This window comes from Amphiprion ocellaris, chromosome 19, assembly GCF_022539595.1.
Source record: "Amphiprion ocellaris isolate individual 3 ecotype Okinawa chromosome 19, ASM2253959v1, whole genome shotgun sequence".
Classification (NCBI taxonomy): domain Eukaryota; kingdom Metazoa; phylum Chordata; class Actinopteri; family Pomacentridae; genus Amphiprion; species Amphiprion ocellaris.
Window position 1 is genome coordinate 10294002 of NC_072784.1, and position 15883 is coordinate 10309884.

The 15883-nt window shown below is 39.9% G+C and overlaps 2 protein-coding genes across 4 annotated transcripts; both read right to left on the reverse strand.

Annotated features, from left to right (window-relative positions):
* Positions 1–421: 421 nt before the first annotated feature.
* On the reverse strand, positions 422–8650 carry LOC111579320 (uncharacterized). Its single transcript, XM_023286568.3, has 4 exons — positions 8505–8650; positions 3540–4262; positions 2635–2804; positions 422–1778 (listed from the first exon to the last, which is right to left on the reverse strand). The coding sequence occupies exons 2-4, from the start codon at positions 4248–4250 to the stop codon at positions 866–868; spliced, it is 1794 nt and encodes a 597-aa protein (XP_023142336.2). The 5' UTR covers positions 4251–4262; positions 8505–8650; the 3' UTR covers positions 422–865.
* A 1065-nt stretch (positions 8651–9715) lies between these two features.
* On the reverse strand, positions 9716–15864 carry LOC111579311 (histone-arginine methyltransferase METTL23). Of its 3 annotated transcripts, none has more exons than XM_023286554.3 (5): positions 15727–15864; positions 14207–14311; positions 12831–13068; positions 12403–12487; positions 9716–10423 (listed from the first exon to the last, which is right to left on the reverse strand). In XM_023286554.3, the coding sequence occupies exons 2-5, from the start codon at positions 14288–14290 to the stop codon at positions 10252–10254; spliced, it is 579 nt and encodes a 192-aa protein (XP_023142322.1). In that variant the 5' UTR covers positions 14291–14311; positions 15727–15864; the 3' UTR covers positions 9716–10251. The 3 variants fall into 3 exon arrangements, with proteins under 3 accessions (XP_023142322.1, XP_023142321.2, XP_035811459.2); XM_023286553.3 differs by lacking the exon at positions 15727–15864 and adding an exon at positions 15189–15485; XM_035955566.2 differs by lacking the exons at positions 9716–10423; positions 15727–15864 and adding exons at positions 10444–11546; positions 15189–15485.
* Between the last annotated feature and the right edge of the window lie 19 nt (positions 15865–15883).

Here is a 15883-nt window from a genome sequence, read left to right on the forward strand (position 1 = left end):
CTGCTAGTTCAACCTGTTTCACCTCTTCCTGTTTCCTACAATCACTGCTTGTCTTTGGTTTCATTTTGAAATTTGCTTTGTCGGTACCCCAACTTGCAATCATTAGCTCGTACCTCAATCTTAGTTGCCCTTTTATCACCAGGATTTACTGTAGTTTTGGTTCATCCTCAAATAAATCCTGTCTACCTGTACCTGTCTGCTTCCTGTTTGGGTTGTCCAATCAGCTGTGACCTCGTCATAACTGCTCATTCAGTTCTGAAAGTTCAACTGAAAAAATTCTTTTTCGTTTTCTGTGACCAAGTATTTCATATTAAAGTATTCTACATGTTTAATTTTGTATTGTTGTTACATGCAGCTACATGTGGTTCATAAAACATCACTAGCCGACCTCTCTATCAGTTTGTCAATGAACTCAAAGACGGGATTTTTCATGACATCTTTAATTTTTTACAGATTTCATCTCACCCATAATCAGAGACTATTGTGTCCAATATTACAGATTCTGAATCAATGACATGATGAAAAATAACAGAGAAAATTTCAGGTTTTTATCTCCTGAAATATTTTGTTCAAACACACTCAGATTTCAATGTGAGAAAAAACCTGCTGAAAGTAGATTTTAAAAATGTTTAGCTCAGAAAGTATTTTTGTGTTGAGGTGAAATTTGACAGATATCTCTATAAATGTCCATAAAACAAAGAAGAGAAATAAGGATTTCATTTGAAGGATCAAGAATTAAAGAAGATGAGTTATTGTTGCATTTGTCCTTCAAACATTACAGCTTCAGATTCCTCATGATGACTGCAGGAGCTCCACAGTGTAAATAATACAGAGTGCAGTCAAAACAGCTTCATGCAGCTTGACACTAACACCCAGAGGATCCCTCACCAAATAGAGTTTGTAAATTTGTGTAAAGCCTCCTGTTCTTCCTGCATGAGCGCTTCACTTTAGATGTCATTCCAGTGTTGTCCATGGTGTAGGCGTACTGCTCCTTCAGGGCGTCTTCATCCAGCGTCATTCTTTGCCATGCTTTTCCCAGACAGGCAGTGAGGTGGAGGGTGGCCTGAAACCTGGAGAAGATGAGCACCAGCGACAGGGCCAAGCTGACCACAGAGAAGGGGATTCTGTATTTCGTCGTTCCTGGGATGATGAACGGGATGAGGATCCGGTTTCTGCCTGGTTTGCCGTACTCATCTTCCAGCTTCTCAAAGCTTGTCCATGCTCCATCATTTGGTGGGTCCAGGGGACTCAGCATGATGTTGGGAATCTTTTCTCCCCTGGCCTCCCTCATTGAGTTCCACTCATTTGGCAGCTTTGTGGGTCGATGCATGTTAGAAGGAACCTTGCAGTATTTTGAGCAACAGCAAAAATCTCTGTCCTGAGGCTCCATGATTCCGGTGGCGATGTCGTACGCTGCATCAGCATTCAGAAGACAGTTCCATGGAGAATATAGAACCACGTCATGAAGGGAGTCCAGCGGCAGCAGGCAGCTGGCTGGAATCATCTGGTCTTCAATGCATCCATGAGCCAGAAAGATGATGTCCACACTGTTTCTGTGGTTCTTCTTCTCCTCCTTATCAATTTGTTTTTGCAGGAAGAAAAACATGTCCACGAGTTTGGAGAAGGACTCAGATTCTAAATTTTCACTCAGCCACTGTCGAGTAGCTTCATCTCTGCAGCGTTCAATTGCCAACCTTTTCAGTGATTTCATTTGATCATAATTCCTCGCTGGATTTTCAATGATGTTCTTCAGATCACTCAACTTCTGCAACAGTTCCCTGTGAGACAAATTGACAAAATGAGGATTCATTCAATTCATTAATGATACAGCTGACAACAGGTTCAGTCCATATAAAATCTATTAAATCGCAACAAATCTGATAAAGTTCCCACAAAATCTCTTCAGAACCATTTGGTTCTGTATCTACAGTAACTTTATTAATGATCAAAGTTCCACCTTCATGCTATGAATATTTCCAGAGTTCCAGGACCTTGAAGTCCATAGATGTGGGTCCAGATTTATTACATTTTAATGGAATTTTTCCATCATTTCTGAACCTTAGGACTTCATTAGGATAGCAGATAGACTCACGGCATTTTAGGATGTAAAACACATCTGAGTTCTGGTAAAAAACTGACACTAGATCAGTTTTACATCTAACTAATGGTCACAGCTTAAAGACTAATTCAAATTTCTTTTCCATAATGAGACAAAATGACATAAACAAGACCCAAAACAACAGAAAGGACAAAACTTTACAAAACACAAAAGTTGAAAAACAAAACAAAATAAGACAAAGAAGGGCAAAAATCAGGCACAAAACGACAAAAGGGAAACACAAAATGACAATAGAAGAAACAAATGAAAAATAAAAATCAGGACCTGTAAAATATTCATGGTATGAAGGTAAAACTTTGCATCATTAATAAAACTACTGTGGATAGAACCAGATGGTTCTGGGGCTCTTGGAGGAACTTTATCAGATTTAGTTGATTTTATACAGAATGACAACAACAAAGAGTGTTTGATGCTCCATCAGTGTTCCAGCAGACGACACTTCCAGCTGTGGACTAAAATAAAGGAGCTAATCTGGTCCAACCCACTGTTCAGGTTATATTATCTGGTATATTCACCTGCTCCTGTTCAGCTCTTTCCTCATCTGCTCAGAAGAATCCAGCATTGCTGTTGCAGCTTCTCTCAGACTCTGACTGGCTTCTGTCACAAAGTTTTTTTCAGCCAAACTTGTAGAATTTCTAATCAGGTCAGGGACTGATAAGAAAAGACCAGCTGCTCCAGACACAATCTGGAAGAGACGACATCTTATAAAAAGACCAGACAATCTGCATTCGTTCAACTGTAACTGAACTGTCTCAGTCAAGAAAACCTCGGATGGTAAACACACCATCCAATGTTTGACAGTTTCTGTCTACATTCTGCTATAACGGATCAAAATTCATGGTCAGTAAATGTTTCCAGTGTCTTTACTGAGCTGCTGGTTCAGTACGTCTCAGTTCAGACAGAATCCAGAAAACATGTTGCTGCATTGACTCAGGTTCTGGTTAGAATTATTTATTTCTTGTTCGGAACCCAAAGCTAAGCTCTCTTAAATACAACATATTTTTAAATTCTGGACCTTGAAAATAGAAAATAGTGCAAAAAGGGTGGGATTGTATCCTTTATTCTACTGATGTTAGAGCCTCAAAAGTTGGTGAAATGTCCACCAAAGACTGTATTTTAGTAGAAATATGGATCCATCCATATAAATACACTTACAGGAACTTTATGAAGGCACAACACCAGCCTTGGTTTTATTTTCAACGTCCATTAATTAAAAATATGTCCTCTGTTGGATCCATTCATTCATTCTGATCTGATGAAACTATTCTATGTGTTCTCACCACATTTCGTGGCTGTTAGTTTTATATCTGGAGATACTGAATCTCCATCTCCACAGGTTTTTCTGAGGGTGAAAATACGAAAACAATTCAGTGAACTCTGAACCTGAGACAGTGGAGGAACATCTATTTTTGATACTTACTGCTGTGGCTCCAACTAAAGCCGCCGCTTTCCCCAGTCCTTTTGCTGCTGCTGCTGGAGCTGCATCTTTAGCAAAATTGACAGCTGCTCTTGAGATTGTTTGAAAAACAAACTGTGGAAGCGCGCTAAAACTCCGTACCAACACATGACCTACAGCATAGTTTTTATAGTCAATATTACGCAGCACGGAGGACAGTTTGATGTGACCATTGATTTTCAGGCCGAGCTCTTTGGCCATTGCTCTCAAGATTTGCTCCATAACATAATCTTCAGGAGAATCAAAACACAAATCATCCTGTGATTGTTTCTCCTGCCATTCGTCATTCAGCATGTCAATGTATTTCTTGATTTCCTTGAAAACATCTTCGATGCCCTCTCCAATCTGCTTTGCCTCCTCCATGGATTTACTTGATTTGATTGCATCTACAACGGTAGAACCCACACTGGTGGCCACACCGAGCCCTGAAGCTGCAAGTCCTGCTGTAGCTAGCAACGGTGCTGCTGCTCCTCCTGTAAAGAAGGTCAATATACCAGCCGCTGTTATTGCAGTTGCACCAGCAACATTCACAGAGTCCCCAATAACCTTACTGATTTTAACATTCTCGTTATGATTTTCAAGTTCAGAGGCCAGCCGGTTCATCTTCTCAGCACCTTCCTTTTGTAGATCCAACCAGTAGAAGATTTTCTTTACCAGAATGTCAGCGATATCCATGATGTGATCGCACTGAAACAGATTTACAAAATGAAATTCAGAATCAAACCATAGTAAATCTTGGAGTCATACAAATGAGATGTTTTGTATTATCATGTAGATAAAACATTGGTAATTTAATAATAAATGGTACAACTTCAGTGGAATGTCAGAAGTTAAATCAGTTAGCAGTCAAATAACTGCTCTTTCTGGATAACACACCGTATACTGGTTTTTATTTGGACAAGAAATACAGAACCTATAAAACTATTCATGTCCCTTGGAAGTTTTCTCCTTTAACTGCTTTTTAATGTTGAATCATGGTCAGTTTTACCTGGCTTTTCAGACCCTTTAATATGACTCATTTAATTGAACTCAGCTGCAGTCAGTTGGTGCTAGAAGTCAACAGTTAGTAAACTGATCATCTGAGGTCACTGAATGTGTCTCAGTGATTGTAATGTAAAGGCATATTGTATCTGGAAGGTCCAGTCACTGGTGGATCAGTACTAATGGATAGAACTACACCATGAAGACTATAGAACACTCCAAGAAACTCTGAGAAAAGGTTGTTGAAAAGCATCGGTCAGGAGATGATACAAGAAAATCTCAAAGTTACTGAATATCTCTTAGAGTCCAGTTAAATCCATCATTAAGAAATGGAAGGAATACGGAACATGAGTAAATCTGACTAGAGCAGGACGTCCTCAAAAACCGAAAGACCGAGCAAGAAAGAGACTAGTGAGGGAGGCCACCAAGACACCTATGACTCCTCTGAAGGAATTCCAAGCTTCAGCAGCTGAGATGGGAGAGACTGTTCATACAACAACTGTTGTCTGTTCTTCACCAGTCAAAGCTTTATGGGAGGTAAAGAGCAAGACTCTGTTGGAAAAAATTTTAATTAAATCTGGACTAGAGTTCACCAGAAGACATGTGGAGACTCTGTAGTCAACTGAAAATGGAGCTTGTGGTCCTTGTGACAGCTCCTAGGCCTCAGGACCTGTTCCTGTTTAGCTGGTTGCTAGGGAGCTGGGAGAGTGGCTCATTGGCCATGATGGCTGACACCTGGGTTGACTGCTCACCTCTGTATATACTGGTGTTTTAGCTGGCAATTTCTCTCATCCTCTACTTCTTGGGTTCCCTGTGGTCTGGTTTGGTTGACTTATTTTGTTTTCTCACACACATGATCACACATCCATTCACCACACACATTACTGACGAACTGACTGCACATTTAACTCAGTTTCTTTAATAAATTGCATTTAACAGACAACTAGAAAAGCACTCAGAGAGTGCAGTACTCCGCCAAGGCTGTTCAGTTGACGTATCATTTCCGACGAATGAAATCTTTAATAAAAAATGACCTTGCGCTGAGTACAAGCATGTGTTATGCATGTGCATGTTATGTATGGATACCAAATTGCGTGTAAATTACTCTTATAAAAGTCTGTTGATCAGTTCATCACTTTTGGCAAACCTTTGTTTTGCTACTGTTAAAATAACCGTTCCTACCATGCTTTTATTTTGAAGACGTATTTTTAATGTTGCGGGCTTGTATTTTGTCACCATTCCAGCAGCACAGGAAGTGATTCTCTAAGAAGCGGTTTCTTGACATGACAAAGACGTTGTCGAAAAGTCAGAAAATTCAAATAAAGATGAAAGACAACGTTTCCACGCTGTTGCTGTCTAGCAAAGGATGTGTCTAAACTTAGAAGCAGCTGCAATGGAGACAAGCTCTTACTGTGAAGAAATGAGTGAAGGACAGAAAGGTGAATTTGTGTTCAAAATAAGGCTGACAGCTGAACTTAATGTGTCTGGCTGGGGTTTGCTACATTGCGTGACCTAAATATGTAGCGAACGGCAGGAATTGATGGGACTCAGAAACAGCCCACAGTTTAATCATTTGTTCCTTGTATGATTTCCAACTGATAAATCATAGTCAATTTGTAGTAGGATTGCAATCATGTGATCATCAGTGTTCACTTGTCATGGTTACAGAGACGCAGTGCTGGCTGCTATATCTCCCAATGGGAAATCTTTAACAAAGCTGTAGATCCAGACTATAAGCCGCATCACTGCTAAAATCTAATCACTTGGTCCTTGTGTCATTTCTGACCTTACCTGAAAATTTCATCCAAATCTGTTGCTCCGTTTTTGAGGAATGTTGCACACAGACAGACAGACAGATATGCTCATCGTCACATAACTCCGCCGTTCCTTGGCGGAGTAATAAAGTTTATATCACTGAAACTCCCTCAGAAATCATTTTCTTAACAGACTCTTATCTATTCGTGTCGTTGATTACAGCTGTGTTCCAGGTCATGGCAATAATTTCCTCAGAGATTCTGTACTGTTACACAACAGCTGCGGATTCCTGGAAACCATATGATTTAACTTCCACAGCAGCACAGCTGACTCTGAGTTCTGATCATCCAGACCAGATTTGAGGAGAACAAAACACAAAACCTCCAAAATAAACAACAAAATCATTTGTGTGTGGTAACAAGATCCACATTTATCCATGTGAATTTTTCTGAATGTAATTTATAAATCAAACAGAAACCAAAACTTAGTTATAATTAATTTGAAAGCCTTAGTCAGTCTCACACCTGAAAACACAAAACAATTCTGTTAGTTGTTATATTACTATGAGTTTTGATCTGAATTCTCAGTGTCCGGCTGATTTAGTCTCAGTACAGATAAAGTCATTATAGTTTGACTTTAATATCCATGTAGATGCTGAGAATGTAGCCTCAACTCTGCATTCAGCTCATTGTTGGAATGTAAATAAACCGACTCACAGCTTTAACCCTCGATCTCATTTTGACATGGCACTGAAATTGAACATCTTGCTATTTTTCAACAAAATCCTCTTGTCTGATCATTTATTAATGAGATTTGAATTTACAATTATGGACTTATCAAGAAGTTCCATTACAGAAGATTGGGAGCTAACCCAAACAGACAACTATGTCCAAACTGGACGTTATCACAGCCACAGAATCAGCTGTTAGAACTAAAAAACTATCAGAAGCAGAACAGCTCAGGTTGAAAGTATCAGCAGCTCTCTTCAATGCTAAAATCCCTCCTTGGAACCTGACATCCCAGTTAAAATAGTACAGTAGCATCTCTAAGAGTATCACAACCCTACCAGCTATGTGGAGACTCTGGAGTCAACTGGAAGAAGGTTCTCTGGTCTGAGGAGATCAAAATGGAGCTTTTGTCCATCAGACTAGATGCTATGTTTGGAGGACACCAAACACTGAGCATCATCACAAACACACCATCCCCACCGTGAAGCATGGTGGTGGCAGCATCATTATGTTTCTCAGCAGCAGGTCCTGGAAGCCTTGTAAAGTTAGAGGGTAAAATGAATGCAGCAAAGTCTAGAGAAATCCTGGAGGACAACCTGATGCAGTCTGAAGAGAACTGAAACTTGGAGAAGATTTGTTTTCCATCAAGACAATGAGTCGAAGCAAACAGCTGAAGCTCCACAGAAATGGTTTAAAGACAACAAGGTGAAAGTTCTGGAGGACGAGTCAGAGTCCAGACATCAATCCAACTGAGAATTAGTGTCTGGACTTGAAAAGTTCTGTTCCCTCATGATCCCTGTGGAACCTGACAGAGTTTGATCAGTTTTATAAAGGAGAATGAGATAAAATGTCAGTGTCTGGATTAGGGCTGCCACAAACGACGCGTCGACGAATCGCCTGAGCACAATACGTCATCAAAAGCGGAAGTGAGCGCGCAATGCAACAGAAATCACCGTCCGAGTGGAGCGCGGAACACGCATGGACATCCGCGCTGTATCGTGCATATATAGTATATGCACGATACAGCGCGGATGTCCACGCTGTATTGTGCGTATATAATATATGCATATACTATATATGCACGATACAGCGCGGATGTCCATGCGTGTTCCGCGCTCCACTCGGACGGTGATTTCTGTTGCATTGCGCGCTCACTTCCGCTTTTGATGACGTATCGTGCTCAGGCGATTAGTCGACGCGTCGTTTGTGGCAGCCCTAGTCTGGATGTTCAGACTGATTTAGACCAACACAGAATCAAAAGGTTCTTCTGCTAAATACTGACTGGAAGGAGGAGAAAATACTGATGTAGTCACATATTTTATGTTTTATATTTCTGATGAATTAACATTACTTAAATGGGTTTTCACTTTGACAAAAAAAAACTGAATGATTCGAAGGAACAATGTACAAAAGACAGACTTGACAGAAAACAGCATCATGGACTAAGAATGTTTCGTCAGCCTACCTTTGCTGTAGAGCAACACTTGAATTTACTTTTGTTGAGAAAGTTCTTCTGTCTGTCATTCAGCGTCCAGGTTTGTGTTTTATAGTGTTGATCAGAGGAGGAGTCAGTCTGATTTTATAGTCCTAAACCAGAGGATGTAGCAACATTTAAATTGTTAATGTTTAACACTGGAAATCCCAACATCAGCCACATATCTGTGACTTTGGTCTTACATTTTGCATTGCAGTGCAGTTTTAAAACAGAACCTCTGACCTGACTAGACTGTCAGAGAGACTTTTCCTTCATCACATTTAGATAGATTCATTCATCTCACATCATAAATACTTACTACAGTAAAACACTACAAGTCTCCCAAAGATCCACAAATGTGGTCAGTATTTGAATTTCTCTAATTGTTACCAAAACCTCTTTGACCAAACAGTGAAACCAGGTGAGCATCACAGCAGAACAGCTGCTAGCTCGTCTTTGTTCAACATTAGCAGCCAGTAATAACAAATAAATAAAGATGAGATGATTGGAAGACTTTAACTTATGTTTTTGTTGTTTCATCGTCTAAAGACAGACTGGTTTCACTTTCAACTCTTTGTATAATAACAGACATAATAAAGTTTATATCACAGAAACTCCCTCAGAAATCATTTTCTCAGCAGACTCTTATCTATTCATGTCCCTGATTACAGCTGTGTTCCAGGTCATGGCAATAATTTCCTTCTGGACTGTTATACAGCAGCTGTGGATTCCTGGAAACCACCTGATTTACCTTCCACAGCAGCACAACTGACTGAGTTCTGATCATCCAGACCACATTTGAGGAGAACAAAACACAAAACCTTCAAACTAAACAACAAATGTGAGTTTTCTGATCCGAAGCTCTGATCAGTTGGACAAAATCATTTGTGTTTGTTAACAAGATCCACATTTATCCATGTGAATTTTTCCGAATGTAACTAATTAACTTAATCAGAGACCAAAATTTAGTTCTGTTAGTTGTATTACTTTTCTTACACAAGTTTGAATTCATTTGGACAGATTTTGTGTCATTTGGAACCATTTTTTGTGTTTTGGGAAAGTTTTTTGTCATTCTGAACAACTTATATACTTTTTTGGATCATTTTTAATATGGCAAGTACAGCGAGCCAAGGGTCTAGGTTTTTTTTTCCTATTGTCAAAGTGTTGACTTGAACTCATTGGATCACAAAGACTGCTGTTCATAGGGGAGTACTAGTTTGTATTTATTTACAAAAACAAAAAACAAATGCAGAAATGTCTATCATTACACAAAAAGTCAAAATGATGTTATTGTAATGTAATTTTAAAGCTGAAAACATCAACTGTTAGCTCGAAAAACAACTTTAAATTGATTTTCTGACACATTAACAACCAGGATTGGTGTTAAAAGTAATAAGTTTTGGCCACCCGTATAGCTCAACAGGTTAAGCAGGCAACCCATGTACAGGGGCTGGTCCCAGACGCAGCTGGCCCGGGTTCGATTCCCGCTCGCGGCACTTTGCTGCATGTCTTCCCCCCACTCTTCTCCCCTGTCTCTCTCTCACTGCGCCTAAACAAAAGCCGAAAAAAAAAGGACCAAAAAATAACTTTAAAAAAAAAAAAAAAAGTAATGAGTTTTGCTGTTAACAGTAAAAATATATGTTCGTTTCAGCTCTAATTCCCAACAGAGAGGCTGCTATCACAGAGTTTGAAGGATGAAGCTGTTTGTGTCTGAGATGCTAACTAATGCTAACTAGTGCTAACTGTGGCCCGACTCTGTCGTCTGGGTTATGATCATCATCTGGATGCTGTGTTTTCCGGGCAGAGTCGACCCGGCCAGATTACATCCGTCAGCATCAAACTGGTCGAGCTCAACTTCAACACAGTTCAGTTTCCAGCGATGCAGCAGTGACTCGATCGACCAGTCGGCACTGAAACACAATCAGAGATGGGGAGTTATTGTGTGTGTTAAAATCAAACTGCAGGACATACATTCACAAAAGAACCACAAAGAGACACAAAACAACCACAAAGACTCAGAAAATGATCACAAAGAGACTCAAAACAACCACAAAGACTCACAAAACAATCACAAAGAGACACAAAACAACCACAAAGACACAAAACAACCACAAAGACACACAAAACAATCACAAAGAGACACAAAATAACCACAGAGAGACACCAAACAGGTACCAAAAGACACAAAATGATCACAAAGAGGCACAAAACAACCACAAAGAGACACAAAATGACCACAAAAAGACAAAAAATGACCACAAAGAGATACAAAACAAGCACAAAGAGAAACAAAACAACCACAAAGACACACAAAACAACCACAAAGAGACACAAAACAACCACAGAGACACAAAACAACCACAAAGACTCAAAAAACAACCACAAAGACTCACAAATCATCCACAAAGAGACACAAAACAGGCACAAAAAGACACAAAATGATCACAAAGAGACACAAACAAAGAGACATAAAACAGGCACAGGGTCGCATGTCATAAGGTGGGCCACAAATGTGTGACATGGTCAAAATTGCCCATTTTCCAATAATCTCACAGTTTAATATATATGTCATGCCACACCAAAAACAAAAAACAGAACTTCATTATCTCCTTTTATTCCAGAGATACACTCGTTAATACATGATTAGTTAACTGACTAATGCATTAGATCCTCGTCAGAAAAACACGTTTTTCTCAAAATGAACCCGTTTTACAAGAAACACCATTGCTCAGCCAATTCTGAACCAAATTCAATCTGGTTTGTTTTAAATGGTAGATAACAACCAGGGCTACAAGACTGGGCTAAAGAAACATGTTTCCTCTTACTATGAAGGGGTATGAATTGTGGTTGAAAAGTGACCTATCGCAGCACAGGCCCCAAGAGTAAAATTTTGTTGTTGGGTGTGGTAAACGTCTTGTTACACTCCTTGCACTTGTAGAGAGCGGGTTTATGCTTCGCAAGGTGACGAATCAGACTGTCCTTCCAGGTGAATTCTTTACCACATTCTGGACACTTTGGCATCTTGTTTTCTCACTGAAAGGAAGATATCACAAATATAAGGCTTAGGACACCTTGCCCAACCTCTGAAACATGAAAATGGTTTGAAACAGTTTGACTTTAAACGTATTCCTTTGCAAGTGTGACATTCCATGGCTGTGTAGGCCCAACCTGAACATAGGCTTTCACTGAACTTTGTACTGTGAATCATACAAGCTGTGGAGTCAACAGGTGCAATATCTTATTGTTTAGATAAGATCAGAAACATGCTAAACTACACTTTAGCTTCAGAAGATGAAGAAAAACATGTTACATATACCTGCTTCCGAGAAAATTGGACAAAATGATAGTTCTCAACCACTCCTCCCAAGGTGAAAATGAAAGTGAAATGGCTCCTGTCCTTGAACCCAAAGGCATAAACAACCCCTAGAGACATCTAGGGGGTAATTAAGAAACTAAACAAAAACAAAGAAACAGTTTATTCAAGAAGCAACAGAGGTTTCTGGGGTTCTCAGCCTTGATTACTGCTCCCGCCTCCACTCCGATCCACCCCTGGATTATTTTATTAAAAGGATTGCTGAAATAAAACTATTCCATCAAATCAAATAAGGTTAAAAGTAAATGAAAGAAAACTTCAAGAGCTTTCAAATAAGACCAACCCCATCTTCCAAGGCCCATTAGTCTCTGAATAATGATGCTTTGAAGTTGAAAATTTATTGCGGGGTGTCACAGATCCACCTTTTTTGAGTACCCACCTCATGACATGCGACCACAGAGAGACACAAAATGATCACAAAAAGAATAAAAATGACCACAAAATGATAAAGCAACCAAAAAGAGAGAGCGCTTTCACCGCATGGAATCAGTACTACTGGGGAAACAGCAGCAGTACCTTCTGAGCTGGTACGTGGTCCAGAACTGGGCTTCAGGGTTTTTCCTCAGGAGGAAAGCAACAGTCACAATGACGTCCTCAAAATCTGAAACAGGTTACAGCAGTTTTTACATTTTACAGAGTTTATTAGTTAAACTTTGAGCTTTTTATGTTGTTTTAGAGAAGAAGAAATGAACTGGAACTATTCAATCCCCAACAAAAACACATAAATTTAGAAAACCTTTTTGTCACGGGAAAACCCTGTAGACATTTTGTGTCTTTTTGTGGCTGTTTTTGTGTCTTTGTAGTTATTCTGTGTCTCTTTGTGGCTGTTTTCATGTATATGTAGTCATTTTTTGTCTCTTTGTAGCTGTTTTGGGTCTTTTTGTAGCTCCAGTCAGCTGCAGGTTCTTTACTGATGTTGACAGAGGTCCTGACAGTAAACTAACCTCGGGGGTCGTAGAAGACGTCTGATCCCAGGATAACGTCCAGTCTCGGCAGCAGGACGAGGTCCGGGGACACCTCGCCCCACTTCAGCCCCACCAGCGCCACCTCCTGGAGGCCGTTGGCGTCGCAGCTGCGCCTGCAGTTCTGCAGACATGAAGGTTTGTCTGAGCTGTCGGACAGGATCACTGCAGCACCGCAGCTCGCCGCCACCACACCAGGAAGCCCGACACCAGCACCGAGCTGAGGAGGAGAGATGGCATCAGGTCCTGCACTAAAACCGGATTTATATTTTCCATTTACAGGTGTACGGAGAGCAGAAAGTGCCACAAATGTCCGCTGTCCGCCTGCTGAACCTGAAACAGTAGACTCAATAGACAATCAACCTGCACCCTCTGTTCAATATCCCATTCATTTTCACCTTGTATATATATTATTTGCACTATTTCACTTGGATTTATATATTTATTTTGCTAGTGTATCTATCTATCTATCTATATATATATATAGTGAGAGAGAGAGAGAGAGAGAGAGAGAGAGAGAGAGAGAGAGAGAGAGAGAGAGAGAGAGAGAGAGAGAGAGAGAGAGAGAGAGAGAGAGAGAGAGTTTCAGTTTGGAACAGGTGCACAATGCAGATCACTGCGCATTATACTGTGTATAATTGTGTTTGTGATAAATAAAAGTCTTGACTCTTGAATCAAATAACTTCTCTTTCCCCGAGATGCAAATTAAAATGTTGCATTTTACGTTGTCAGAAGGTGAAAATGCACCACTTTCTACAGCACTGTGACAAGAACGCTGCTTTTCATGCTGGCAAAAGCAGAAAAAAACAATTTAGTTGCTGTTTTGTGCGTCTTTGTCATTATTTTGTGTCTTTGTAGTTGTTTTGTATTTTTTGTGTATTTTGTATTTTGTCTTTTTATGTCTCTTTGTGGCTGTTTTCTGTCTTTTTGTGGTTGTTTTGCATCTTTGTAAATGTAGTAGAATCATAAAGTAAAATGAAAGTACATAAGTACTGTATTTAAGTACAGAATTTGGTAAATGTACTTGGTTACATTTCACACAAAGACTGAGGTTTAGTCTAAATAAACAGTCAGTCTTAAATTGACATCTATCAGCTGATCTCAACTGTTTAGATCTTATTGCTATGAATTCTGGGTAAATTAAGTCTTTATCTCAACAAAACAGTTAGCTGAAGCTGCTGGAGACAAACTTTATTGGAAACTTCGGTCGAGAATGTAAACCAAGCAAACTAAAATAACTGTTGGAGGTGGGGTTAGGTAAAAGTTTAGACTATCTGAATTCTGTTAATATTCCTCCAGCTGTTTTCCAGGATTCCTGGGACATTTAAAGTGTTCAGTGTGAAATGAATCGTGTTCACCTCCAGCACCGTCTTCCCTCTCAGCTCGTCTCTGTACGTCCACAGATACTGAGCCAGAACCACAGCGCTGGGCCACACATACATGCCGTATTGAGGGTCCAGAACCTGGGGTCAGATGATACACAGGACATTTTACAAACAGCTCATTTACAGTGAAAATCTACCTGCAAGGAGCGTCTCTGCAGAGTGAAGAAATCCTGAATTTATGTGTTTTTAATCACTGTAAACTGGGATTCTTTGGGTTTTAGATTATTGTGTTTTCTCACATTTTAGCTGAGTTGCAAACCAAAACAAAACCACCATCAATAAACCCGACAATTTAAGGATTTCTTGATGTTTAACTTGCAAATGTACACAACTGGTTAAAAACACAGCATAACTCAACAAAAGATAATGTCCTCTTAAAATCGGCACCGACAGTTTTCACCATGAGGCATCTGTTTACTTTTAATTTGACTTGTTGAGTTTATTTAAGGGGCTTTGCTGTTGTAGTCTAATGAGATAGTCGAGTTATATTAACCCTAATATTACATAAATAAACACACCTTTATGCACTTCATGCAAGCCGAACTAAACAGAAGATCCTAATAATTCCCATAATCATCTGATGGTTATTTTAGCAGGTACGTATTATTAATGCATCCACGGTTATCTTTAAATTAACCATAATTAACAGTTTCCGTTTTTCTCAATTTAGATATCAGTTAAATAAATACATGTATGTATGCTGGATGTAAGCCGAATTAAAGAGAGGACTCTAGAGTGTAACATAAAGCTTCTGGTAATTATTTTTATCAGGCATATATCATTTATATCCACATTTTTTATCTTAAATTTGTGTTTTTAAGGGTTAGCATCTTGACTGTGTGACAGAGCCACATAAAAGCAGGACAGCAGCTAATTTATATCATACACCAGCTTGAGACACGGATATATATAATGAATATTCGGTCTAGTATTGTATTTATGAGCTCAAACAGACCTCAGGGATGGAGACAGAAAGCGACTCCTCCGGCTTCTTCTTCTTGTCTTTAAACGTGAAAACTTTGTAAGCTATGCTAGTCGCTTCGGCTCCGCTGTGAGCCATTTTAAGTGCTAACACACTCTAAATTTACACATTTACATCGTCTGTTATCAGTCTTATTTTTTGTCGTTAACATAAAAACTCATACTAACTGATTAATTTGATAAATGTTAAATATCGCACGACCAGCCATGCCGGTTGGATCTATTTCCGCACCGACCAAAACACATGAAGGACGCTGAATCAGCCAATCCAATCCACAGGCGGGAAGGCTTGTGCTACTCACGAACCAATCAGCGCTTTGCTTCTGTGGACGCTGTAGCCAATGGGCTTTCTAGTCTGCCATAGAGGGCGGGCGCTGATTCTGTCAATCAGTGGCAAAAGCATTGTGTCGCCCGCTACCTGCTAGCCGCACATGCTAGCCTGTTAGCTGTTTACCCGGCATTACCAAGCAGACAGGTTTTGTTAAAGTGCTGCCACACCTGTCGGTACATACCTGTGTTTCACATATTACCGGCCGCGTGGTTTCGGTTGACTTGTCAGGTTAACGGGGCGTAAGAGCAGCGCTAGCCGGGTGTCAGTGCAGGCTAGTGGATGTGTTTGTGCGGTAGCCCCGGGTTAGCTCGATAGCTAGCTGAGTAGCGGTGTTTTCT